Source organism: Mobula birostris, chromosome 16 (assembly GCF_030028105.1).
Source record: "Mobula birostris isolate sMobBir1 chromosome 16, sMobBir1.hap1, whole genome shotgun sequence".
In the NCBI taxonomy this organism is placed as follows: domain Eukaryota; kingdom Metazoa; phylum Chordata; class Chondrichthyes; order Myliobatiformes; family Myliobatidae; genus Mobula; species Mobula birostris.
Genome location: NC_092385.1, coordinates 51828533 through 51856506, shown reverse-complemented (window position 1 = coordinate 51856506; position 27974 = coordinate 51828533). Strand labels below are relative to the sequence as shown.

The following is a 27974-nucleotide window of genomic DNA, read 5'->3' as shown; positions in this document are numbered from 1 at the left end:
AATCACTGATTGGCTGCCGCTCAGAACACCAACCTGCTGCAGGTTGCTTCCTTTTCTACTCAACTGGCAAACCTGAGTGAACGACGTCCCCTCACCCTTCCGATGCTCAAAACACGGACTGGATAGTGAGGGATAGGTAGAGAGGTGTGGAGACAGACTGGGTAGTGAGGGACGAGAGAGAGGTATGGACCACAATCTGGGCTGTGAGTGATGCAGGTAATTTGTGGACATGGTCTCGGTAGTGAGGGGTGGGATGATGTTTAAGGAAGCAGGTCAGCACCACCTCCTCAAAGGGAAGGTCAATAAATGCTGCTCTTAGGGTTGCCGTCATGCTGAAAAGTGCCAAACTTTGCAACAACGCTGATCTGCATCTTCCAAGCATGAATGTGCAATCACTTTGTACATCATTGTCATTATGGTCTGTCATTTCCTGGACACCTTAATGAATTAATAAGGTATGTCTGAGTATTCTGTGTACTTAGATAACGGTATTTCTTTGAAACGTGTGCATATGAATTGTACTTTGCTGCAAGAATATCTGATCTATTCACGACTGGATCAGTCATTATTTGCATACTGTCTGGTTCCTCCTTTGTTGTTCCTGGAAATCTGATGTATGACCTAGCCTGCCTTGCATTTCTATTCCTCATCACAGATGTCGTAAGCATTTCAAAATTCACTTGATTTTTTTTTCTTAACTCTATGAGTCTCCATTTTGATTTTAACCTCTCCCAACAGTTCATTTCAACACTTTTTTTGCTTTTCTCCATAAAAGAAAGTTCAACCATTGTTGTATGTGGCATACATTGCACTAAAAATACCTATGGCTATCTTGAAGTGTTTTACTTTCATGTTTACTTTATTCTTAAGAAATTATGATGAGTGCATTAATATAATTCTGTTTGCAACCAACCTGACATCTGTTCCAACTTGCCCATCTATATTCTGCTTTAGCTCCCACTCTCATAGTGTTTTATATTTAAAATTACATGTTCTTGTATAATTTCACCCTTTTCTATCTCTCGACATAGAAATGTCTCCATACATCCTAATATTCTTCTTGACTCTGCCAGATCTAGGATGTCCCTCTCGACCCTGCTTGAAATCCAATAACTAGTGCTACCTTTTGATCATTAGAGTCAACCTTTCTGTGGCTTGGTGCCCATTTCTCAACTCGAGTGTGCTGCATATGTGTTGCTAGAAACAACACCTGCTAACAGGCAGGCAAGTACAAGCATTAAACTTGGCGATATCTGCTTCGAAAGAGTTCCCCCAGAGCGTCAGAAGAATGAGATATGTATTTAATTGGAAGCCAAACAGGAATTATTACTCACTCACAATTAAAACTGGTTTTTAATACAATAATAGCAGTGGTTATTTGAGTCTGATATGTCAGTCTTCTGTTGAATTATTCATTCTCTGGAATGTGTATTAGTACTTAGTGGAATCCCTGATGTCCTCTCCCTAGCACCACCTTACTTTTTTTGAGGGACTGCAGTCTCCACAAATAAGGGAGAGGAACATCTATTGAAACTTTATGTGGAAGCCCAGGAAGTAATTACCTCTTTGGTTGTCCACCATACAAGATAGAAACATAGAAATATAGAAGACCTACAGCACAATACAGGCCCTTCGGCCCACAAAGCTGTGCGGAACATACCCATAGCCCTCTATTTTTCTAAGCTTCGTGTACCTATCCAAAAGTCTCTTAAAAGACCCTATCGTTCCGCCTCCACCGCCGTTGCCGGCAGCCCATTTCAGGCACTCACCACTCTCTGTGTGGGGTAAAAAAAAAGACAACTTAACCCTGACATCTCCTCTGTACCTACTCTCAAGCACCTTAAACCTGTGCACTCTTGTGGCAGCCATTTCAGCCCTGAGAAAAAGCCCCTGACTATCCCATCCCTGGCTGCCCTAACCCATCATCTTATACACCTCTATCAGGTCACCTCTCATCCTCCCTCGCTCCAAGGAGAAAAGGCGGAGTTCACTCAACCTGTCTTCATAAGGCATGCCCCCCCAGTCCAGGCAACATTCTTGTAAATCTCCTTTGCACCCTTTCTATGGTTTCCACATCCTTCCTGTAGAGAGGCAACCAGAACTGAACACAGTACTCCAAATGGGGTCTGACCAGGGTCCTATATAGCTGCAACATTACCTCTTAGCTCCTAAATTCAATTCCACAATTGATGAAGGCAAATACACAGTATGCCTTCTTAACCACAGAGTCAACCTGTGCAGCTGCTTTGAGTGTCCTATGGACTCGGACCCCAAGATCCCTCTGATCCTCCACGCTGCCAAGAGTCTTACCATTAATACTATATTCTGCCATTATATTTGACCTATCAAAATAAACCACTTCACACTTATCTGGGTTGAACTCCATCTGCCACTTCTCAGCCCAGTTTTGCATCCTATTGATGTCCCGCTGTAACCTCTAACAGCCCTCTACACTATCCACAACACCTCCAACCTTTGTGTCATCAGCAAACTTACTAACCCATCCCTCCACTTCCTCATCCAGTTCATTTATAAAAATCACAAAGAGTAAGGGCCCCAGAACAGATCCTTGAGGCACCCCACTGGTGACCGACCTCCATGCAGAATATGACCCGTCTACAACCACTCTTTGCCTTCTGTGGGCAAGCAAGTTCTGGATCCGCAAAGCAATGTCCCCTTGGATCCCATGCCTCCTTACTTTCTCAATAAGCCTTGCATGGGGTACCTTATCAAATACCTTGCTGAAATCCATATACACTACATCTACGGCTCTTCCTTCATCAACGTGTTTAGTCACGTCCTCAAAAAAAAATTCAATCAGGCTCGTAAGGCATGACCTGCCCTTGACAAGGCCATGCAAACAGTTCCTGATCATATTATACCTCTCCAAATGTTCATAAATCCTGCCTGTCAGGATCTTCTCCATCAACTTACCAATCACTGATGTCCCCTTTGATTTCCTTTCAAAATACCCTAACTTTGCAGTGACTACACCATGAGGCGGTTCTACAGTACTATGCACTAGTCTTAGGGTGCTAGGGTGCCTAAGACTTTTGCAGAGTACTATTTTTCTCAAAGTGGAGCAGAGAGCGAGTTTGTAAATCTGATAGGAGCAAAGGATGTTGGGAATAGTGAGTGTGGAGCTCCGCAGGAGGGGTGTGGGACAGGTGGCAGAGGAGTACCAGGGCAGGAAGTGGCATGGGTGCAAACACACCAAGCCCTGAGACACCAGGTCATTTGATTCCAAACAATTGGTTTATTGATCATTACAGAATGTCCCTCTGGCGCTTCCTGCTCCCTCCCCTCCCACTCCCTCCTCCCTTCCCACTCTCAGTCTACAGTGAAAACCCAGATCAGAATCAGGTTTATCATCACTCATATACCTCAGGAAATTTGTTGTTGATGTTTACCATTTCCTTGATGTGTGAAATGAGTGTGACCCTTCAAATAGTGAAACTGCCCTCCTGAAGTGATGGCTATTCCTGTTGCAAATCAGTGACCACACTGTAAAACGAACAGGGTAAGCTATAGTGGCAATGATCCCTTTGGATTGTCATGCCAATAATAACTCTGGAAAAGGCTTTCAAGTTACTCCCAAATTCCACAAATATATATATTTCTTATACTATAAATTACAATATTTTATATATTACACATAACATATCATGCAAGTCATAATAAATCAGAATCAGATTTATTATCACCGGCATGTGACGTGAAGTTATAGATTTTATAAAATGTGCAAAAACAGAAATACTGTATATTTTTTTTAAAAAAGTGAGGTAGTAGCCAAAGATTCAATATCCATTTAGGAATTGGATGGCAGAGGGGAAGAAGCTGTTCCTGAATTGCTGAGTGTGTGCCTTCAGGATTCTGTACCTCCTACCTGATGGTTACAGTGAGAAAAGGGCATGCCCTGGGTGCTGGAGGTCCTTAATAATGGATGCTGCCTTTCTGAGACACCGCTTCCTGAAGAAGTCCTGGGTACATTGTAGGCTAGTGCCCAAGATAGAGCTGACTAGATTTACAACCTTCTGCAGTCCTGTGCAGTAGCCCCTCCATACCAGACAGTGATGCAGCCTGTCAGAATGCTCTCCACAGAGCAACTATAGCAGTTTTTGAGGGTATTTGTTGACATGCCAAATCTCTTCAAACTCCTAATGAAGTATAGCCACTGTTTGGCCTTCTTTATAACTACATTGGTATGTTGGGACCAGGTTAGATCCTCAGGGATCTCGACACCCAGGAACTTGAAGTTGCTCACTCTCTCCACTTCTGATCCCTCTATGAGGATTGATATGTGTTCCTTCGTCTTACCCTTCCTGAAGTCCACAATCAGCCCTTTCGTCTTACTGACGTTGAGTGCCATGTTGTTGCTGCGGCACCATTCCAATAGTTGGCATATCTCAGTCCTGTACGCCCTCTCCTCACCACCTGAGATTCTACCAACAATGGTTGTATCATCAGCAAATTTATAGATGGTATTTGACTTATGCCAAGCTACAGAAAGTAGGGCAGTGAGCTAAGCACACACCCCGCCCCCCCGAGGTGCGTCAGTGTTGAGCGTCAGCGAGGAGGAGATGTTAACACCAGTCCACCCAGACTGTGGTCTTCTGGTTAGGAAGTCAAGGATTCAATTGGCGAGGGAGGTACAGAGGCCCAGGTTCTGCAACTTCTCAATCAAGATTGTGGGAATGATGGTATTAAATGCTGAGCTATAGTTGATCAACAGCATCCTGATATAGGTGTTTGTGTTGTCCAGGTGGTCTAAAGCCATGTGGAGAGCCATTGAGATTGCGTCTGCCATTGACCTATCGTGGCGATAGACAAATTGCAATGGGTCCAGGTCCTTGCTGAGGCAGGAGTTCAGTCTAGTCATGACCAACCTCTCAAAGCATTTCATCAATGTCAATGTGCGTGCTACCGAGTGATAGTCGTTAAGGCAGCCCACGTTATTCTGATGAATCTGATTCTGAAAACTTTCTGGGTGTATACTGAGTTCTCTCTGGAAAGTTATCATTTAAGGTTTAATGTTTTAGATTTATCCTGCTTTGCCCATCCTGTTCATCAGGCACTATGGAATCTATCTATCCTTTTAGAATGATTTTAAACGTTCTACAGAATTTGAAATCATACTTTGCTTCCATTTCCAGGTCATTTTTATCAAAGGAAGCACCCACAGTGAAGACTTGCTGTATATTCCTTCCAGTTGTTCACTGCCACATTCTGTTCTCTGAGCCAATGTATTCTCTCTTCTGCTGTGCCTTGAACAAAATCAGATAGAACCAATGTCCATGAGATGGTACTTTATCAAAAGCCTTTTCAGTATTCATGTACACAATATTAAATGGACACACTCAAACAGAGTGTAATGATGTGTCTGGTTTCCAACTGTGGTTCGGCAACAATGAGCTGAACCATAACTTAAGACCACAAACCAGAGGAGCAAAATCAGGCCATTCAGCCCATCGAGTCTGCTCAGCCATTCCATCGTGGCTGATCCCGGATCCCACTCAACCCCATACACCTGATTTCTTGCCGTATCCTTTGATGCCCTGACTGATCAAGAAACAATCAACTTCTGCCTTAAGTATACCCGCAGACTTGGCCTCCACTGCAGTCTGTGGCAGGGCATTTCACAGATTCATTACTGTTTGGCTAAAAAAGTTCCTCCTTATCTCTGTTCTAAAAGGTCACCCCTCAGTTTTGAAGCTGTGCCCTCTAGTTCTGGATACCCCCACCATAGGAAACATCCTCCCCACATCCACCCTATCTGGTCCTTACAACTTACTTCCTTATAAAATAGCATTATGAACACTTGACAAAAGAGCAATCCAATCTTGAAAATGCAATCACATTTATTTTGCTTTCATTTGCCTCGTGTTCATCTCCACTCAGATCACCATCCAAGGTCAAATTGATCAGGTCAAAGCAAATGGATCTGAGTCTGACTGCACTCCAGTTGTTGGCCTGGGTAGTTTGGAACCGCAGGACGGGTGCCAGCATTCTAGGGTGAGAGCATGTTGTAACTTTGAAGGTCCTGTGGAGTTATTGGGAGCTATTGTAGATGCACAAGAAAAATCTACAAAGGAATTGGGTTGAGCGTTGAGTAAAATCTTACAGAATGTATCTTCAGAAGATCTGTACATCAAATTGATTGGAGTAATGGTGCAGTGGTTACTGGCTGTGGCTCATCGTGGGGGAATATGATTGATAAGATTGCTCTGACAGCTAGCATAGAATTAATGAGCTGAATGTCAAATTGACCGAACAGGAAAGCAAGCACCAATGTAATTTGCAATGAGAAGATTCTTGTATGCTTTCTGAAAACCCACAAGAAAGCTATGCATTTGTTATAGGTGGCATCAAACCAGGCGCTGCCATCTAATATACTGTTCATTTTCCCTTGCACCTCAAGCCACATACCAGTCGGTACTTTCTATTCCATTTTGGTTAGCAGATGCCATTATTTGTTACAAGAAGCAGGAGATATAAAAAGCAGAGGCTGTCAGGACTATTTGTTCCTTTGTAAATCTGTCAAATAATTAGACAGTTGGCAGGGGCCACGAAGGAAGCTAGGTTTAAGTGGAACAGCTATTTTGGGAGCGGACAGAGTTACAGAGGGGAAACTCTCTTTGGCTTAAGTGGCTTTGGTGAGAAGAGGTTGAGACTAGGATTAGGTTCCTGTCATGTTTCTTTCTTTCTTTATTATTCCATAGGTAGGACAATGAGAATGGATCCCAGGGTAGTATTGTGCTCCTCTTGCACAATGTGGGAGGCTGGGAGACCTCCAGTGCCTCTGGTGACTACACCTGTAAGAAGAGCAGCTGCCTACAGCTCCTTACAGTCCATGTTAGGGAACTGGAACTGGATGATCTGTAGATCATTTGGGAGAATGAGGAGCTGATGGGAGCTACATGAAGGCAGTCACACCCAAGTCGCAGGAGGCACGTAGATGGTTTCAGTTAGGAGAGAGAGAGAGAGAAAGAAGAAATAGGCTGAAAGCACATAGTACCCCTGTGGTGAATCCCCTCAATAGCACTTTGGATACTATTGGGTGGGGTGGGGGGAGCACCTACCAGGGGAAAGCTGCAGCAAACAGATCTCTTCACTGAGTCTAATTCTGGGGTTTAGAAAGGGAGGGGAGGAAGAGGAGAGTGGTGGTGATTAGGGATTCAATAGCTAGGGCAACAGACAGATGATTGTGTGAAAGAGATAACCAGATGGTTCCCTTCTTGGACCAAGGTAAGAGACGTCTCAGATTTGGTCCACAGTATTCCTACAAGGAAAGGTGAACAGCCAGAAGTCATGGGACATATTGGTGCCAATGACATAGTTAGGAAAAGGGATGAAGTTCTGAAGAGCGAATATGGGGAGCTAAGTCGGAATCTAAAAGGCAGTACTTCAGTTGTTGTATTCTCTGGATTGTTGCCTGTACCATGCACCAGTGAAGTTAAGAATAGAAACATAGAAATTAGGTGCAGGAGTAGGCCATTCGGCCCTTCGAGCCTGCACCGCCATTCAGTATGATCATGGCTGATCACCCAACTCAGAACCCTGTACCAGCCTTCCCTCCATACCCGCTGATCCCTTTAGCCACAAGGGCCATATCTAACTCCCTCTTAAATATAGCCAATGAACTGGCCTCAACTGTTTCCCGTGGCAGAGAATTCCACAGATTCACCACTCTCTGTGTGAAGAAGTTTTTCCTAATCTCGGTCCTAAAAGGCTTCCCCTTTATTCTCAAACTGTGACCCCTTGTTCTGGACTTGCCCAACATCGGCAACAATCTTCCTGCATCTAGCCTGTCCAATCCCTTTAGGATTTTATACGTTTCAATCAGATCCCCCCTCAATCTTCTAAATTCCAACGAGTATAAGCCTAGTACATCCAGTCTTTCATCATATGAAAGTCCTGCCATCCCAGGAATCAATCTGGTGAACCTTCTTTGTACTCCCTCTATGGCAAGGATGTCTTTCCTCAGATTAGGGGACCAAAACTGCACACAATAATCCAGGTGTGGTCTCACCAAGGCCTCGTACAACTGCAGTAGTACCTCCCTGCTCCTGTACTTGAATCCTCTTGCTAGAAATGCCAGCATACCATTTGCTTTTTTCACCGCCTGCTGTACCTGCATGCCCACTTTCAATGACTGGTGTATAATGACACCCAGGTCTCGTTGCACCTCCCCTTTTCCTAATCGGCCACCATTCAGATAATAATCTGTTTTCCTGTTTTTGCCACCAAAGTGGATAACTTCACATTTATCCACATTAAATTGCATCTGCCATGAATTTGCCCACTCACCTTACCTATCCAAGTCACCCTGCATCCTCTTAGCATCCTCCTCACAGCTAACACTGCCGCCCAGCTTCGTGTCATCCGCAGACTTGGAGATGCTGCACTTAAATCCCTCATCCAAGTCATTAATATATATTGTAAACAACTGGGGTCCCAGCACTGAGCCTTGCGGTACCCCACTAGTCACTGCCTGCCATTCTGAAAAGGACCCGTTTATTCCCACTCTTTGCTTCCTGTCTGCCAATCAATTCTCTATCTACATCAATACCTTCCCCCCAATACCATGTGCTTTAAGTTTGCACACTAATCTCCTGTGTGGGACCTTGTCAAAAGCCTTTTGAACATCCAAATATAGCACATCCACTGGTTCTCCCCTATCCACTCTACCAGTTACATCCTCAAAAAATTCTGAGATTTGTCAGACATGATTTTCCTTTCACAAATCCATGTTGACTTTGTCCGATGATTTCACCGCTTTCCAAATGTGCTGTTATCACATCTTTGATAACTGACTCTAGCAGTTTCCCCACCACCGATGTTAGACTAACCGGTCGATAATTCCCTGGTTTCTCTCTCCCTCCTTCTTTAAAAAGTAGGGTTACATTAACCACCTTCCAATGCTCAGGAACTAGTCCAGAATCTAAAGAGGTTTGAAAAATTATCACTAATGCATTCACTATTTCTTGGGCTACTTCCTTAAGTACTCTGGGATGCAGACCATCTGGCCCTGGGGATTTATCTGCCTTTAATCCCTTCAATTTACCTAACACCACTTCCCTACTAACATGTATTTCCCTCAGTTCCTCCATCTCCCTGGACACTTTGTCCCCTACTATTTCTGGAAGATTATGTCCTCCTTAGCGAAGACAGAACCAAAGTAATTATTCAATTGGTCTGCCATGTCCTTGCTCCCCATAATCAATTCACCTGTTTCTGTCTGTAGGGGACCTACATTTGTCTTAACCAATCTTTTTCTTTTCACATATCTATAAAAGCTTTTACAGTCAGTTTTTATGTTGCCTGCCAGTTTTCTCTCATAATCTTTTTTCCCCTTCCTAATTAAGCCCTTTGTCCTCCTCTGCCGAACTCTGAATTTCTCCCAGTCCTCAAGTGAGCCACTTTTTCTGGCTAATTTGTATGCTGCTTCTTTGGAATTGATACTATCCCTAATTTCCCTTGTCAGTCACAGGTGCACTACGTTCCTTGATATATTCTTTTGCCAAACTGGGATGAACAATTGTTGTAGTTCATCCTTGCGATCTTTAAATGCTTGCCATTGCATATCCACCGTCAACCCTTTAAGTGTCATTTGCCAGTCTATCTTAGCTAATTCACGTCTCATACCTTCAAAGTTACCCCTCTTTAAGTTCAGAACCTTTGTTTCTGAATTAACTATGTCACTCTCCATCTTAATGAAGAATTCCACCATATTATGGTCACTCTTCCCCAAGGGGCCTCTCAGGATGAGATTGCTAATTAACCCTTCCTCATTGCTCAATACCCAGTCTAGAATAGCCTGCTCTCTAGTTGGTTCCTCGACATGTTGGTTCAAAAAACCATCCTGCATACATTCCAAGAAATCCTCTTCCTCAGCACCCTTACCAATTTGGTTCACCCAATCTACATGTAGATTGAAGTCACCCATTATAACTGCTGTTTCTTTATTGCACACATTTCTAATTTCCTGTTTAATACCATCCCCAACCTCACTACTACTGTTAGGTGGCCTGTACACAACTCCCACCAGCGTTTTCTGCCCCTTAGTGTTATGCAGCTCTACCCATATCGATTCCACATCCTCCCGGCTTATATCCGTCCTTTCTATTGCGTTAATCTCCTCTCTAACCAGCAACGCCTCCCCATCTCCTTTTCTTTCATGTCTAGCCCTCCTGAATATTGAATATCCCTGAATGTTGAGCTCCCATCCTTGGTCACCCTGAAGCCATGTCTCTGTGATCCCAACTATATCATATTCATTGATAATAATCTACACTTTTAATTCATCCACCTTGTTACGAATGCTCCTTGCATTGACACACAAAGCCTCAGGCGCGCTTTTACAACTCTCTTAGCCCTTATACAATTATGTTGAAAAGTGGCTCTTTTTGATGCTTGCCCTGGATTTGTCAGCCTGCCACTTTTACTTTTCGCCTTACTACTTTTTGCTTCTACCCTCATTTTACACCCCTCTGTCTCTCTGCACTGGTTCCCATCCCCCTGTTGTGAACTAACCTCTTCTCGCCTAGCCTCTTTAATTTGATTCCCACCCCCCAGCCGTTCTAGTTTAAAGTCACCTCAGTAGCCCTCGCTAATCTCCCTGCCAGAATATTGGTCCCCTTAGGATTCAAGTGTAACCCGTCCTTTTTGTACAGGTCACACCTGCGCCAAAAGAGGTCCCAATGATCCAAAAACTTGAATCCCTGCCCCCTGCTCCAATCCCTCAGCCATGCATTTATCCTCCACCTCATTGCATTCCTACTCTCACTGTCGCGTGGCACAGGTAGTAATCCCGAGATTACTACCTTTGCGGTCCTTTTTCTCAACTCCCTTCCTAGCTCCCTATATTCTCCTTTCAGGACCTCTTCCCTTTTCCTACCTATGTCATTGGTACCTATATGTACCACGACCTCTGGCTCCTCACCCTCCCACTTCAGGATATCTTGGACACGATCAGAAATATCCCGGACCCTGGCACCAGGGAGGCAAACTACCATCCGGGTCCCTGGACTGCGTCCACAGAATCGCCTGTCTGACCCCCTTACTATCGAGTCCCCTATTACAACAGCCCTCCTCTTCCTTTCCCTACCCTTCTGACTCTGCCGGAGGCACGGCCACTGTCACTTCCCCCAGGTACGCTGTCCCCCCCAACAGTACTCAAACAGGAGTACCTATTGTCAAGGGGCACAGCCACCAGGGTACTCTCTATTACCTGACTCTTCCCCTTCCCCCTCCTAACCGACCCACTGGTCTGCCTCCCGTGGCCCCGGTGTGACCACCTGCCTGTAACTCCTCTCTATCAACTCCTCACTCTCCCTGACCAGACGAAGGTCATCGAGCTCCAGTTCCCTAACACGGTCCCTCAGGAGCTGCATCTTGGCGCACCTGGCACAGATGTGGACGTCCGGGAGGCTTGGAGACTCCAGGGCCTCCCACATCCGGCACCGAGAACAACAAACTGCCCTCACACTCATACTGCCCCTCTCCTCAAATAACAACAAAAAAAAATGAATACCAAACCTTCCTCGCCTCGCCCGTTTCTGCCTAAGCCCTAAGAATAGGGATGATATAGTAGATAAACATGTGGCTGAAGAATTAGTGCAGGGACAGGGTTTCAGCTTCGTAGATAATTGGGATCTCTTCTAGGGAAGGTATGACCTAATCAAAAGGGACAGGTTGCACTTGAACTTGAAGGGGCCCAATGTCCTGTATGGGCAGGTTTGCTAGAGCTGTTGGGAGAGTTCAAACCGTGTTGGCAGGGGAATAGGAACCAGTATGATAGTTCAGAGGATGGAGCAGTTTGTGTGAAGGTCACAGAGACTATGAGGAAATGTAGGCAGTGGATAGGGCATAAATACAGTCAGCTGGATGGATTGAAATGTTATGTTTCAATGTGAGAATTACCAGGAACAAGGCTGAGGAACAGAGCTTGGGTCAGTTCATGGAACGGTATTGTGGCCATTACAGAGACATGGTTGTCAATGGGACAGGAATGCTGCTGAATGTTCTGGGGTTTGGGACAGGGAAGGGGTTAAGAGGTGGGGGAAATGGCATTTCTTTGTGAGGTTTACTGAGCCGGTATGAGTGGAAGTCAGAAACAGGAAGGGAGCAATCACTCTTTTGGGTGTATTCTATAGACACCCCCCCCCCCCTCCCAACAGAGACATTGAGGAAAACAAGAGAAAGTCATGCTTTTGGTGATCTTTGTGTACTTACTGGCCCCAGGAGTTGTACCAGATGTTTGGAGGGTGGCAAATTCATCACTGGGTTACATAAGATCTGTTTGATTACATCCTGACTTTTCTTTTAAAACAATTCAAGGTTATTTTCATCCACTCCTGCTAAGAGGCGACTTATTTGATTCCTAATGTGTAAAGCTTTCACTTGAGTTACAAAAGTTCTGAGCCAATGTTAGTTTAATGCATGTGTGTTAAAGAATGATTGGAATCAACACTATTGAGATGATAAGATTTCCTTTTACACAGCTGTTATAATCTGGAATGCACGATCTGAAAGGGAGGTGGAGGAAAATTCGGGGATAAATAGCTGAGAAAGAAAAACCTGCATTAGGACTGATTAAGAAAGTACAGCTAAGCAGATAACCCAAGGCCATGAGAGGCCAAATATCTAGTTTCTGTGCTGAAAGCAAAATGATTTTTCCCACATGATCAAAGCTCTCACCTTTTGCTTTTTATTGTTCATGTATCTTTAAATACTGTCCTAATATTAAACTTTCATCTGAATATGCTATTGACTTTAAGGAAAAACAATATAAATAATTGAGTTACATTCATCTGATCCTTAAGTCACAAGTGATTTATTAGGTTAGAAGACAAAGCAGACCTATGTTGTGAAGTACAGTTAAAGAATGGTGTGTTTATATTAACTGATGTGAATGGTGGTGAGTATTTTTTTTAAACTGCAGCTGTTTGAATTTCCAATACAGACAGAAAATGTTGGGGGAAAACTCAGCAGGTCAGGCAACATCTGTGGAAAGAAACTTGTTAACATTTCAGGTCCAAGCTCCTTTGTAAAATTTCAGGTTCTGCTTCTTTTACCACAGATACTTTTTGACCTGCTGAGATTTTCCAGTATTTTTGTTATTATTATTAATAGTAGTGTTCTGTTTGTCTATAAGAAATTTGAATGCTGAATAAATAATATGGGACTATATTTGTAATATCCACAATGAATTAGGATAGTACAGCTTTATTGCTTTTTGTTTTGGAATACTGATCAATGGTTGGAGCTCCCAGAACTGTGAAGTAGACAGCCGGGTTTGATGGGCCATGCTGCTTCTCTGCTTGGCTGCTGGCATAAGAAGCATCAAACCCATTGGGGCATCACCTGACTGTCTCAAGATAAAACCTTTTGAGTGAGAACAGCCAATTATTAATGCATTCTGTCAAAGAGTGTCAGCTGCAAGGAGTCAGAAAGAACGTCTCTGCAGCTTGATAACAATTGATCCCTGTTTAGACATTTTGGAATAATAGATTGATTAGGTGCATATTAGTTTGATGGGCTGAACATAGACAGTATTTGGGTAATTACTGGCTGACAGATATTTTAAAGCTGGTGAAGTATCATAATATAGATTGAAAATCTGGCTGATTGGTGCCACAACAACAACCTCTTACTCAATGTCAATAAGACCACCAGAGCTGATTGTTAACTTAAGGAAAAGGAAACTAGAGGTCCACGAGACAGTCCTCATCAGAAGTGGAGAGGGTCAGCAACTTTACATTCCTTGATGTTATCATTTCTCATGACCTGTCCTGGGTCCAGTACGCAAATGCAACTATGAAGGAAACTTCATTTGGAGTTTGTGAAGGTTCAACATGACATCTGAAACTTTGACAAACTTCTATTGATATGTAGTGGGGAGTATATTGACTGGTTGCATCACAGCCTGGAATGGAAACACCAATATTCTTGAATGGAAAATATTACAAAAAGTAGATGATACAGCCCAGTTCATCATGGGGTAAATCCTTACCCACCACTGAGCACATCTACACGAAGTGTTGTCGCGGGAAAGCAGCATCAATCCTCAGGGACCCTCACTACACAGGTCATGCTCTCTTTTTGCTGCTGCCACCAGGAAAAGGGTACAGGACTGTGGACTCTCACCCCACCAGGTTCATGAACAATTATTACCCCACAACCATTAGGTTCTTGAACCAAAGAGGATAACTTCAGTTGCCCCATCATTGAAATGTTCCCATAACCTGTGGACTCACTCTCAAAGACTCTTCATCTCAAGTTCTTGATATTTATTGTTTACTTATTTATTATTATTTCTTTTTGTATTTGCAATTTGTTGTCTTTTTCACACTGGTTGACACCCAGGTTGGTGCGGTCTTTCATTGATTCCATTGTGATTATTATTCTATTGTGTACTTATTGAGAATGTCCACAAGGGAATGAATCTCAGGGTTGTATATGGTGACATATATACACTTTGATAGAAATTTACTTCGAACTTCTTGAACTTTGAATTTAAAAATTAATTAAGATATTGCCTAAGGAGGGAAGTTGAGGGATGATATAAATGTCAAACTTTGTGCTTAAAATGGATTTGCTAGGGAAATTGTGGAGAAGCTATGTTTTTGAGTTAGGGAGCTCAGGACAAAGAGGATACAATGTTAAATAGCACTGGACTATCAGGACCATAGGAAGCAATCTTTCAAACAAATGGGCATGTGATGTAGCATATGTTCTACCAACAGATTATGTATGTTATGCCTGTTGAAACTTTAAAACTGAAAATGCATTTTTATAACATGAGGATCTGAAGCAAAATGGAAGCTAAGGTATGCACATTGAATTAAGATGATGATTAACTGTGGTCTGATGGAATAGTGGAACAGGTAACATTTGGTTGAAAAGCCTCCCTTTGTTCCTATGCTGGATGCCATTAATGTATTAACTGGGCTCCAGCTCTCCTGAATCTGTCACTAAAATAGATCATTGGCTGATTGCTCTTCATGGTAGCTTGCTGTACACAAGTTGACTACCATCTTAGCTGCATTAAGGGCTTAATTATGCTTCAGCAAGTATTTCATTGACTCCAGAGTGTTTTTTGATTATCTAAGTCATGAAAGGTATAATAGAAATGCAATTACATTTTACCTTGGTAATGTTTATTCCAAATCTTCCTTATCTGCCCATCATTTTGTCTGAAATACTTATTGAAAAATATAATGTAATTATAAATTTTGTATCTAATTGAAGACCTGAACCCATTGTAAACCCATTTACTTTGTTCTAACAGGACAGCCGGTTTTGTATTGGTGTTCCCGCAACATGACATTTTGGAGCAGCATTTCCTTCAATCTAGCCGTTCTCATGAACCTGTTGGTTGCGTTGTTCTACCCCTTTGAGGGCGCCCGAGGAGGTAATGTCACGTTAATCTGTGTTCAATGAGTTTGGTAATTTGTGCAGCTGTTTTAATTGAAGGAGAATGGAAAACAAAGCTGTTTGCCTCCATTTTAGACTTCCACAATATTGTTAATAGATCGTGCCAGTGTATTTCACCATCAAAGATGTGGATTCCATACTGTTTATAAACTATGAGCTCATTTCCTCATTGCTTAGTTTGAACTGAAATATATGATAGATTAAGTGGATTGCAGACTAAATCTGAATAAGCCACCATGGAGTTGAGTGGATTTCACATTTCTTAAAGTGAGTCTGTGCCAGACGTCAACAGAAGGGGATTTCTGAGGCTTGTGAAGGTGTTGTTATCTAGATGATTGAGCAGCCATTTTCCCACAGACACAGAACCAGAACAAAGGAACAGATTTAACAGTAAAAATGTATTGCAGATGTAAAATAAACATTTCAGCTTAATATTCCACATCGCAAGAGTTGAAATATAATTTTCATTGTTGTAAATAGCAGAAGATATTAAAATAATTATCTGACAAATTGCTAGTCTGCACACACAATACTCTGCATACTGTTTCACCATCATTTCTAATGCAATGTCCAGACCAGAATGCAGTTAGAAAACCTGCAGCATTATTCTGTTTTAAACCTGAGGTAAATCCACAGACCATACTGTAAGTCATTGGAGCAAAATTAGGCCATTCAACCCATTGAGTCTGTTCTGCCATTCCATCATGACTGATTTATTATCCTTCTCAACCCCATTGCCCTGCCTTCTCCCCATAGCCTTTGACGCCTTACTAATCAAGAACCTATCAACCTCCACTTTAAATATACCCAATTATTTGTCTTTGATAATTAATTCTACCAATTCACCACCCTCTAGGTAACAAAATTCCTCCTCATTTCTGTTCCAAAGGGATGCCCTTTGATTCTGAGGTTGTGCCCTCTGGTCCTAGATTCTGCATGTCCACCCTGTTTAGGCCTTTCAATATTCAATAAATTTCAATGAGATCCCCTCATTCTTCTAAACTCCAGAGCGTATAAGCTCAGAGCCATGAAACTCTCCTCGTGTGTTAACCTTTTCATTCCCCTGATCATCCTTGTAAACCTCTTCTGAACCCTCTCCAATGCCAGCACATCCTTTCTTAGATAAGGGCCTGAGAACTCCTCAAAGCACTCTAAATGCAGTTGGACCAATGCCTTATAAAGCCTGTGCATTATATCCATGCCTTTATATTCTTGTCTTCCCACAGTGAATGCTAACATTTCATTTGCCTTCCTTACCACCAACTCAACCTGCAAGGTGACCTTTAGGAAATCCTGTACAAGGACTCACAAGTCCTTTGCACCTCTGATCTGAATTTTCTCCCCATTTAGAAAATTGTTAATGCCTTTATTCCTTCTGTCAAAATACATGACCATACACTTTTTCCAGTATTCCATCTGCCACTTCTTTGCCCATTTTCCTAATGTGTCTCCTGCTTCCTCAACTCTACCTTTTCTGCAGCCTATTTTTGTATCATCCCCAAAACTTAAAACCACAGAGCCATCAATTCCATCATCCAGATCACTGACATTTAACATGAAAAGGAGTGATCCCATCCCAACACCAACCCCGGCAGAACATCACTAGTCACCGGCAAACAACCAGAAAATGCACCCCATTGTTCCCATCCTTTGCCTCCAGCCAGTCAGCTAATCTTCTAACCATATTATTATCTTTCCTGTTTAAAAGCCTAATCTGTGGCACCTTGTCCAAAGCTTCTGAAAATCCAAGTAAACAGCATCCACTGACCCTGCTTTGTCAATGCTGCCAGTTTTCTTTTCCTCAAAAACAATTTTTTAACAGATTTGTCAGGCAAGATTTCCCCATGAGGAAACCGTGCTGGCTTTGGTCTATTTTATCATGTGTTTCCAAGTACCCCAAAACCCTATCCTTTATAATGGACTTCAACATCTAGAAGTCAGGCTAACTGGCCTATAATTTCCTACCTTTTGCCTCCCTCCCTTCTCAGAGAGTGGAGTGATTTTCCAGTACTGAGCTGGACACTTGTGCCACAGTGCATGCCCTCCTAAATCCAGCACTGAAGGGCCTTGCATTTTAATCATCCTTCAGGAAGATTGTGTTAATTCAGAATAGTTTGGAACGAACTGATGTTTTTCGGGACTGTAGATTTCTATAACCAAATCTCATCCATTCATTTGCTATCTCTGTGCCATGCATTATGTTTGAGTCATAGCTTTGTTCAATAAAACCACTTTAGTATATCCTAGAATAATAAAACTATAATTGTCAGTAAAAATTTTAAATGTAAACTGATAACAGCATACAGTTGTTGAATCTGTTCTGAAATGGTATTTCTAATAGTTTTGTTTCTGAATCTGAAGATTGAGGCTCACATCAAAGACTTGAGCATAACATTCAATTTAGCAAAACAGTGAGGAAGAGCTACATTGTGAGAGATTTTGCCTATTGCATGAGATGTTAAACTGTGATGGTGCCTGACTTCTCATACCCTATATCATTCTTCCAAAAAGCAAGGATATTATCCCCAATGTTATGTTCAGTATTAGTACTCTTTCCCATTATTATTAAATGAAGAAATGAGTGAGGCATCTACTTGCTACTATTTGTGAAAGTGTTCAACAATTGATCAATACATTTCCTACCAGTACTTTAATCATGGCACTTCAGATGCAGTGCTTTAATTGCTATCTGGATAAGAAAAGAAAAATCCTGACTAAACCTGTTTGCAGAGTTGCTCTGGTTTCCCCAAGCACTGAATAAAAGGCTGTTTTTTCATATTATTAGTCAACCGCTACATGAATCGCACTTGCTCTTGGGCTTAACGCTTTTGGCTTTGTTCCAACCCACAGCACACATGGTTTGAAAGTTCTTGTACTTTCCTATAAACTTTAGTGCATTTATTTCCTTCGGTTTCTTGGTTCACTCACCAAAAGTGAAATTAAGTAAGGTAACATGATGAATGCAAACTCTCCCTGTTCTGTATCTCAGTAATGTAACATTGCAATAAGAATTGGTGCAAAGAGTAATGGAGGCTGTCACTGAAGATATTTATGTTGGAGACAGACACATTTTCAGATAGCAAGGGAATTTGTTTAGGCATTTGGAGTTGGAACAGGAGATGGGTTTGGATATAAAAATTATTGAATGGTGAAATGGGCACACACAAACCTGACTTGGAAATATATACCATTACTTCACCATCACCTGGTTAAAATTGCATAACTTTGTCCCGAACAACATTGTGAGTAAACTCACAGTACAAAGATGGTAGCTCACTACCATCCCCACAAGCCTAACACAAGATGAGTAACTAAACATTGGTTCAGCCTGTGAAGTCCAGATCCCTTGAATTGTTTTTGTTGTGTATAAATAGGACCATGTGGCCAGCTACTTACTGCTTCTACCTCATAGGAAATTTACCTCCGACGAGGAAAATTGTCCAGTTACACTCTTATCTACAAAACTCCAGGGTCAATACATTAAAGTTAATTATTGTCCACTCAGTCCAAACGAAGTAATCAGAAATGGAGTGGAGAGCTTCAATGATGGTGCAATCCAACAATAATCTGCTGACTGACATCTGGTTTGGGTTTCACTAAGTCACTCAGCTTCACACCAAATCACGGTTTTGTTTAAGCATGGACCAAAGAGCTAAGTTCCAGAGGTTAGCAGTTGAGTTGTGGAGAGGGATGAGTGGCTGAGTCATAGAGAGCAGTTGATGAGCTAGGGGCTTTTCTCAGTGGAGTATAGGATAACGAAGGGGGGCGGATTGTATAGAGGTATGTAAATTATTCAGGTTATAGAGAGGTTAGGTGTGCAAGCCTTTTTCTGAGGAACGAGGAATCAAAAACTAGAGGGCATAGGTTTCAGGTGAGAAGGGAGAAATTTTGGAGATACCCAAGGAGCCACGTTTTTAGCCAAAGAGTGGCCAATGTATGGAAAGAACTACCAACATTTAAAAAGGACATGGATCAGAAAGCTGCAGCTTTTATACCATGGGCTCTTACCATTAACTGAGGGTTTTGGGCCAAACATAGGCAAATTGGGTTTTTGGTCAGCATGGACCAGTTGGACCAAGGTCCTGTTCCATGCTGTCTGACTCTATAACTCTAGGACTCTAGGTGGGATGACTGCCCATGATATAGAGGCAGCATTTAACCAAGTCTCTTGCAGGGGTTAACCAGCATAGTAAAAATCCTTCCTGGTGACTCTTATAATTTATTGAATCAACTGTCACAAGATGAAAATAATGTAATAACCTCTTGTTTTCTCTGCAGGGATTATTGTAGATTAGAATTTGCCTGGATCAGTCTCCCTGTGTGGACTAGAATAGGTGATCTGGTAACCTGAGAGACCAGCTCCAGATCTAAGTACTAGAACTGTTAACTCAATAGCACAATATCGGACCTGCTGCAGGGATTCAGGAAGGTAGCTCAAGGGTAATAGGCAATACATGCAAGGCTCAGGAACAATGTCCATACTTACAACTCCCACACCCCACCCCCCCAGAAAAAAAAAGCAAGAGATGAAATAAAAAGTTCATCTTTTAGAGTATTGTGTTTAAAATCTGGTGCACAAACACTCAAAATGGCTATGAATATTGAGGATCATTTAAAGCAATTGAAACTATTTGAGCAACTTCTCAACAAAAAAAAACCTTTTGCTCTTTTTGGTTCCATTCAATGTTGCAAGTCACCTGGCTGTCAGACTTTGAACATTTTCTTTTCCTGAATATTCCCTTTTCTGGGACCATTTGGCAAATGCTGGACTTTAAGCTTCAAGTTTATTTATCACATAAAATTGAAACGTACAAAAAGAGCAGAAATGGCTTGGTACATCGGAAAGATTGATGTGTTTACACAACAGCTAACTGGATTTTATATATTGAACGGATTGAGTATTTTAAAACCAGTGGAATACCAGTGAAAAACAAATGCCATTTTTGCTTAGTGCATTGGGTTTAAAGGCATACAGTTTACCTTGAAGTTTGATTGCTGCAGCCAGACCAGCTGAAATGAGTTTTGCTGATATCATAAAAGTAATGCAGGAACACTTAGAATCAAAACCACTGTTGACTGCAGAATACATTGGGTTTCATAAACCAGAATCAGGAGGAAGGGGAGTCAGAATCTCAGCTTGCGTGGCTAAATTACATAGTTTGTCTGAGCTTTGTTAGTTCAGTAATGGGCTTAATGATGCACTGAGAGACCTTTTGGTTTGTGGAATCTAACAAGAAAACATTCAAAAACAGCTCTTAACTGAAGCACAACTTGCATTTAAAAGAGCAGCTGAAATTGCTTTATGAATGGAAACAGCAGACAGAAACGCAATTCAGTTGCAGTCAGGGATGAAAGTGAGCATGAGTAAATTGCGGTGCCTAATTGAAAGCGTGCCTGATCGAACAAATTGTGTTACCATTGTGGCAGGGCTTATATACACCTGATATCAAGACAAAACTTACAGCAAATGCAACAAAGTAGGACACATACAAGGAGCATGCCAGGCAGACAAAAATAAATGGACTGCACAAGGAAGAGAAAAAGTAAGTCAAGTTGCAGTCTCAAAAAGATCACTAATCTGCGTATTACTGATGAAAAATCTGATAATGATGACAGTGACACAGGACTGAGTAACCTTGAGATTAAAGTGTGAAAACTAACAATAGATGAGCAATATGGCTTGCACCAGAAGTGAGTGGCAAATTAATTAACAAGGAATTGGAGGCTGGCTCAGCTGTATCAGTCATTCCACAAAATGACTGAACGGCATTTCAAAGATCGAGCACTGAAGCCCGCAGATATCCAACTAAGAATTTATACTGAAGAAAAGATCATTTCTGTGGGAATGCATTTATAACAGTGAAATATAACAAATAGCAAGCCCCATTGAGCTGATATGGGGTAAAAACAGGGGGACCAGCATTGTGGGGTTGTGATTGGCTGAGACAACTACAACTTGATTAGAGATCTATCCACCATTTGCAAGCCACTTCCCTTGTCATAGAATTAATTGAAAGTGAATTAAGAAAGGTATTGGATGATGTCACATCTGTCTCCATGCTGTACACCACGAACTTTTGCCCAACAGAGAGCAAACGCGTGTTTGTGCCAACATCTGTGCTTCTGTTTGGAAAGCATATTGGACGAAGGAAGGGCCACTCTACTCAGAGGAATAGTGAGTGACAAAAGCAGTGGGTCGACTACAACAGTTTTTTTTGTAGGCAACATTCAGTGCCTATAAAAAGTATTCACAGCACTTGGAACTTATCTTGTTTTATTGTCTTACAACATCGATCACAGTGGATTTAATTTGGCTTTTATGCCACTAATCAACAGAAAAATATACTTTCATGTCAAAGTGAAAACAGGGCTCTACAAAGTGACCTAAATTAATTACAAGTATAAGACACTAAATTATTGATTGTATAAGTATTCACCCCCTTCAAGTCAGAATTTAGTAGATTTACCTTTGGCAGCAATTGCAACCTTGGGTCTCTGTGGATAGGTCCCTATCAGCTTTGCAACTCTGGACACTGCAAGTTTCCCCCATTTTTCTTTACAAAACTGCGGATTGCATGGGGATCATGAGTGAACAGCCCTTTTCAAGTCAAGCCAGAAATTCTCAATTGGATTGAGGTCCGGATTCTGACTGGCTAATCCAGGACATTGTTGTTTTTAAACCATTCCTGTGCAGGTTTGGCTTTATGCTTAGGGTCATTGTCTTCTTGGAAACCAAGTCTTCTCCCAAGTCACAGTTGCACAGACTGCATTAGGTTTTCCTCCAGGATTTTCCTGTATTTTGCTGCATTCATTTTACCCTCTACCTTCACAAGCCTTCCAGGACCTTCTGCAGTGAAGCATCCCCACAGTATGATGCAGCCACAACCAAGCTTTATGGTAGGAATGGTGTGTGTGTTTTTGATGATGTGCGGTGTTTGGCTTATGATGAATGTAGCATTTTAGTCTAATGGCCAGAAAGCTCAATTTTGGTTTCATCAGACATAGAACACCTGAACCACTTCAGAGGCTCCCACATGCCTTCTGGCAAACTCTTGCCAAGATTTCATGTGAGTTTTTTCAACAGTGGCTTTCCCATAAAGCTGCAACCGGTGAAGCACCCGGGCAGCAGTTGTCGTACGTGCAGTCTCTCCCATCTCAGCCACTAAAGTTTGTAACTCCTCCGGAGTTGTCATAGGTCTGTTGGTGGCCTCCCTCACTAGTCCCCTTCTTGCACGGTCACTCAGTTTTTGAGGACAGCCTGCTCTAGGCAGATTTACAGCTATGCCATATTCTTTCCATTTCTTGATGATTGACTTAGCTGTACTTGGAAATGTTCTTGTGTTCATCTCCTGACTTGTGCTTTTCAATAACCTTTTTGCGGAGTTGCTTGGAATATTATTTTGTCTTCAGGGTGTAGTTTTTGCCAGGTTACTGACTCGCCAGCAATTGGACCTTCCATTTACAGATGTATCTTTACTACAATCAATTGAAACAACTTGACTGCACACAGGTGATCTCCATTTAACTGCTGTAATTATGTAACTTCTAAAACCGATTGGCTGCACCAATGATGCTTCAGTGTGTCATATTAAAGCGGGTGAATACTTAGGCAATCAATTATTTTGTGTTTTATATTTGTAATTAATTTAGATCACTTTGTTTTCACTTTGATGTGAAAGAGTTTTTTTGTTGATCTGTGTCCAAAAACAATGAAATTAAATCCACTGTGATTTAATGTTGTAAACAATAAAACGTGAACACTTCCAAGGGAGATGAATATGTTTTATACGTACTGTATCTGAGAAAGCTTCTGATGTATTAATCAAGCAGTTGCTTTCAAAATATGGCTTGTTTTTAAGCTTGGAGAGAGCTTAAGGAGTTTCAGGAAAGTTGCAAGCATTCGGCTTTTGTGAATGTAAGGAACCATTCTTTACTCTGTGTGCATTAAGTTTATTGCAAGAACTTCAAGTGGGAGACAAAAAGCTGTTTGTAAAAGTAGATGCAAAGAGCAAAGCCCAGCTTGACAAATGGAAGAGCAAAGAGAAAGGAGTCAATGGAGATATGAAAACAGAGGATTCATCAGATGACGTGGAAAAGAAAGAGGGGGATGACATAAGTGGCATGAAAATGGAAGAGGATAAACGAGACCTGAAAGAGGACAGGTCAGTGAGCCTGACATTAGTGGGAAAGTTCTGGAAGGTATTCTAAGGAACCAGATATATAAGAACTTGGATGCACAGGGATAGTCAGCACGGCTCAGCATGTGGATAGGTCATTCCTAACCAGTATTACAGAGTTTTTCGAAGAAGTTCCCAAGAAAGTTGGTGGAGGCAAGGCAGTGAATGTTATCTACATGGACTTTAGGTAGTGGAGTGATGTATTTGACAAAATCCCACATGGGATGTTGGTCAAGAAGATTTAGTCACTCTGCATTGAAGGTAGTAGATTGGATTAGGCATTGGCTTTGTGGGAGAAGACAGAGGGTGACTATTGGAGTGGTAATAGATGATTCCCTCTGACTAGGTGCCATGATGAAGAATAAAGGAAGACCTTGATGTACTCAGTCCTTGTGCTGAAGCTTTGCTGGTGGCTGTCATGTGACCAATACTTCCAATATTCCATTGGAAGCCCATTGGAAAATAAAGAGAATGAAAATATTCATGATTAAATTGCAAACAGAGAATTGGAAGTGGGTGCATCACAACATCAAGAACCTTTAATTGTGGTGACACAGACAAAGACTTCTGTGATAGAGATATTAGAGAAGGACGGGAATGCGACTACAGGGGAATGTGCTTTAGGAGAAAGCTTGATGATGGCAAATGTGTTTTTGGTGAGTGTAAGCAATGTAATTCCTATACTGAAGAGGAAGCAGAATAGTTTACTGCTGACCCCACTAGGCAATAGATCCAATAGAACTGACACCCTTTGATGATAAAGTGCTATTGGAGGATCCAAGATGGGCAATAGGATGCAGGAAGCAATCAGAAACCCTTAAAGAAGGTATAGAATGCAATGGTGCTGCCCAAGCAGAGATGTGTACTCCTTCTGCATTAGAAGCTGATCAAGAAGTTCCTCAGGAAACAATCCTGATTGAATCTCTAAATCCTTATTGGGGGACTTTGAATTCAAAGAGTTTTTCATCTTGGAGAAAAGTGTACGTGGACTAGCAACAATGATTGAAGAGGTGCTTGGTGAAGGACCAATGTCACCCAGTCAATGGTTTTCAAATAATTTAATTCAACCAGGTAGTCGCTCCAGCAGCCTACAGTCTATCCCACATGAAAAACTTGACAGACATGATGGTCGGGAGCAGAGGATCCCAATATCTGTTTCATAGCATGGAAACTACTTTGCTCCTATTCCATCATGAGAAGGTGATAGGGAGATTAACAAAAAAGGTTGATATTTTAGAAATGCAGCGAAAAGCAAATGTGGATGTGAAACCACTGCTGTTTAGTTTTACTGTCAACAAGGAGAGCCGAAAGAAGAGTTCACAGACTGGGGTGGTTTTTCTCTGTGGAAGAGGTGGAAGCAGAACTGAAAGGTCTCGAAATGAAATTTGAGAGGAAGCTTGCCACTCTATTCGCGGTGGAACATCTGGAACAGACGCTAATTGTGTCATCCGGTCCTAAACAAATAGTAAAAAAAGGCATAGATATAACTCTTTTCACTAAACTAGTTAACAGCTTGAAGGCAAGTGGAACTTTGTCTTTACAATCAAAAATCCCCTGAAATTCTACCACCACCTGCAATGTGACTGCCGTTCCCAGATATTCTAGGTGACCTGCTTGGCAGTCAGAATCATCACACACCAGTCCTTAATCAGCAAGGGCATTCGTCTTCCATCAGCTTTGCTTTCTGAGTTGCCCTATACTGACAATGCAGTACCCAGGCTAGGATCTATACATACACCACCGAGAGTTAAAATAACTTTGGCGTCTTTGCCAGGTTGGTCATACTCTCACTGAAACAGGCTGCCTCCAGATGGATTAAATCTCTAGTTTATTCACTGAGCCTCAGCTCATGGGGCAGAATAATCCCTAGGGTTATGTCTGGGAATAGAGGCAGTTTACTCTCTTTCCCTATTAAGAAAAAAAGTTTGGTTGTATTTGATTTCTCCATTCAATATTAAAGTTGGCCTGTGTGTGGAAAAGGGTAGAAATCATTAAAAACATGGGGGGAAGGATATGTTATATATTCATGTATATTTTGACCCTTGCGGGTTGCTGTTGAGCCTCCCTGTATGTCACATACTGAACATAATGTGAGAGCGTTTTCTGGGTAGGTGACTTACAATTAAAAATGAACAGCAGCACATTTGTTCCTCACCTTTCCGTCTCTCATGTTTGTTATTCATGGCCACCCGGCTTCCCAGTACCACAAACTTAACAGTTGGCAGCACGTTTCTCTAGTGGCGAGGAAATGAAACTGTTGCATTTTCATGATTCTGTTCCTCTTGTTGACTGTCGTCATCAAAGTTGGGGTGTTCTCTTTTATTTTAATCAGTGCTCCCTCCAGAAAAAGAAAGTTGGTCTGAGACTGACATTTTTGACGTGAATATAACATCCATAAGCCAATTTGAGTCTGCAAGGAAGAGAAGTTTGACTTCTCGCAAAATGTCAATAGTCCTCAAAGAAGTTAACGGTGCAGGACACTTGTATACCGTGTGACTTTATAAAGTTGATGACGCAATGGGTGAATCTTGTAACTGACTCACATAGGTGCTTTTTTGCATATTGTTGTTGTGCTTTGCAGAAGAATTTACATGAATGCTCTTTAAACTCTTTCCAAGAAGCTTCTGTGCATGTCCTCCTTGCCACTTCAGCTCAGAATGTAGAGGATAGCTGTAAATGTTCTATTTTTTTGAGGACTGAAATGATGGCACAAGGCAACAATGCTCCAGTGGCTCACTATCTTGAATTACACGTTTTACACTTGACCTGGCTCAAGTTGTATACACAATATACTGTATAATCTACACTTGAAAAGCAACCTGCGTTGAGTTCATTATTCATTTCACAAGTTTCAAAATATATTTTCATTCTGCTGTTAACTTTGTGGTTGATCTTTTAGGCAGGTTCACATAGCGCTATAATAAAATCTATGTCATGTCTAACGTGCATTTCCTTTATGTCAGGATTCTAGTTGGTTTTCAGTCTTGGCAACTAAATGTTTTTTTTAAACCATGTATTGGGGATAGTATTTTTCTTTTTTATTAGGAGCACCATGTTCTGAAATGGGAACGCAGACATAAGAAAACCTGCAGATGCTGGAAATCCAAAGCAACGCACATGAAATGCTGGAGGAACTCAGCAGGCCAGGCAGCATCTATGGAAAAGTGTAAACAGTGGACATTTCGAGCCAAGACCCTTCACCAGTCCTGAAGAAGGGTCTCGGCCCTAAATTTTGACTGTTTACTCTTTGCCATAGATGCTGCCTAGTCTTCCGAGTTCGTCCAGCATTTTGTGTGTGTGTGTTGCTCTGAAATGGGAAGACAAGATTCATTTTGTTTGTATACTCCCTGTTTGTCAAATGTTGACATAATGGGCAACGAGGACATGTAACTACACTCAGTGGCCACTTTATTAGATACCTTCTGCACCTAAGATTTAATGCATTGTGCATTCAGAGATGCTCTTCTACACACCATGGTTGTGATGGTAACACGCACAAATTTCCAGCATCTGCAGATTTTCTCATGTTGTAATGGGTGGTTATTTGGTGACTTATGCCTTCCTGTCAGCTTGAATCAGTTGGGCCATTCTCCCCTGAGCTCTTATTTACAAGGCATTTTTTGCCCACAGAACTTCTGCTCACTGGATTTTTTTTTTATAAAGTGTTTGCACCATTCTCTGTAAACTGTGGAGACTGTTGTGCGTGAAAATCCCAGGAGATCTCTGAGATACTCAAACTGCCCCGTCTGACACCGTTAATCATTCAATCATGTTCAAAGTTACTTAGAACATATTTATTCCCCATTCTGATAGTTGGTTTGAACAGCAATGGAACCTCTTGACATGTCCGCTTGCTTTTATGTATTGACTTGCTGGCACATGATTGACTGACTAGATATTTGTATTAAAGGACAGGTGTACCTCACAAAATGGCCACTGAGCATATGTGGCAGCACTGACGTTTTAGAACACCATTCGCCTCATAGGAACCTTTTCAAATAAAAGTGGACGCTGACCCTGTAGAGAACTACCACTTAGTCAATGAAGACTATTTTAAGGACTATCTAAAGGAAAGGGATGGAGATGAGATTTGGGGAAGGACGTCGTGTTTGGGGCCAAGGCATGGCCACAAATGACATGATAAGGGAAATGTAAGCTAATAAGGAGCCTAGACTTGAAAGTAAGGAATGTTGGTGGAGCTTTGTGGTTTTGAAGAAGGTTACAGTGATGAGGAAAGGCAAGGCTGCAGCATGATGCAACTCATGGATGAAAATGTTTAAAATGTGAGATATAGCCACACCAGGCACCAATGTGAGTTGATCAAAAAAGCTAGTAGGTTAACTGGAGTTGTTGTGAAAT

General features: G+C 41.8%; 1 protein-coding gene and 1 pseudogene across 9 annotated transcripts in view; both read left to right on the top strand.

Annotated features, from left to right (window-relative positions):
• The window catches only part of itpr1b (inositol 1,4,5-trisphosphate receptor, type 1b), a 542905-nt gene that overhangs the window by 377575 nt on the left and 137356 nt on the right, over positions 1-27974 (top strand). For all 9 annotated transcript variants that reach the window (XM_072280628.1, XM_072280634.1, XM_072280631.1 and 6 more), the window contains one exon: positions 15293-15415. In XM_072280628.1, the coding sequence (XP_072136729.1) occupies positions 15293-15415 (123 nt within the window). The remainder of the gene's footprint in view (positions 1-15292; positions 15416-27974) is intronic.
• On the top strand, positions 23993-25173 carry LOC140211294 (eukaryotic translation initiation factor 4E transporter pseudogene; annotated as a pseudogene).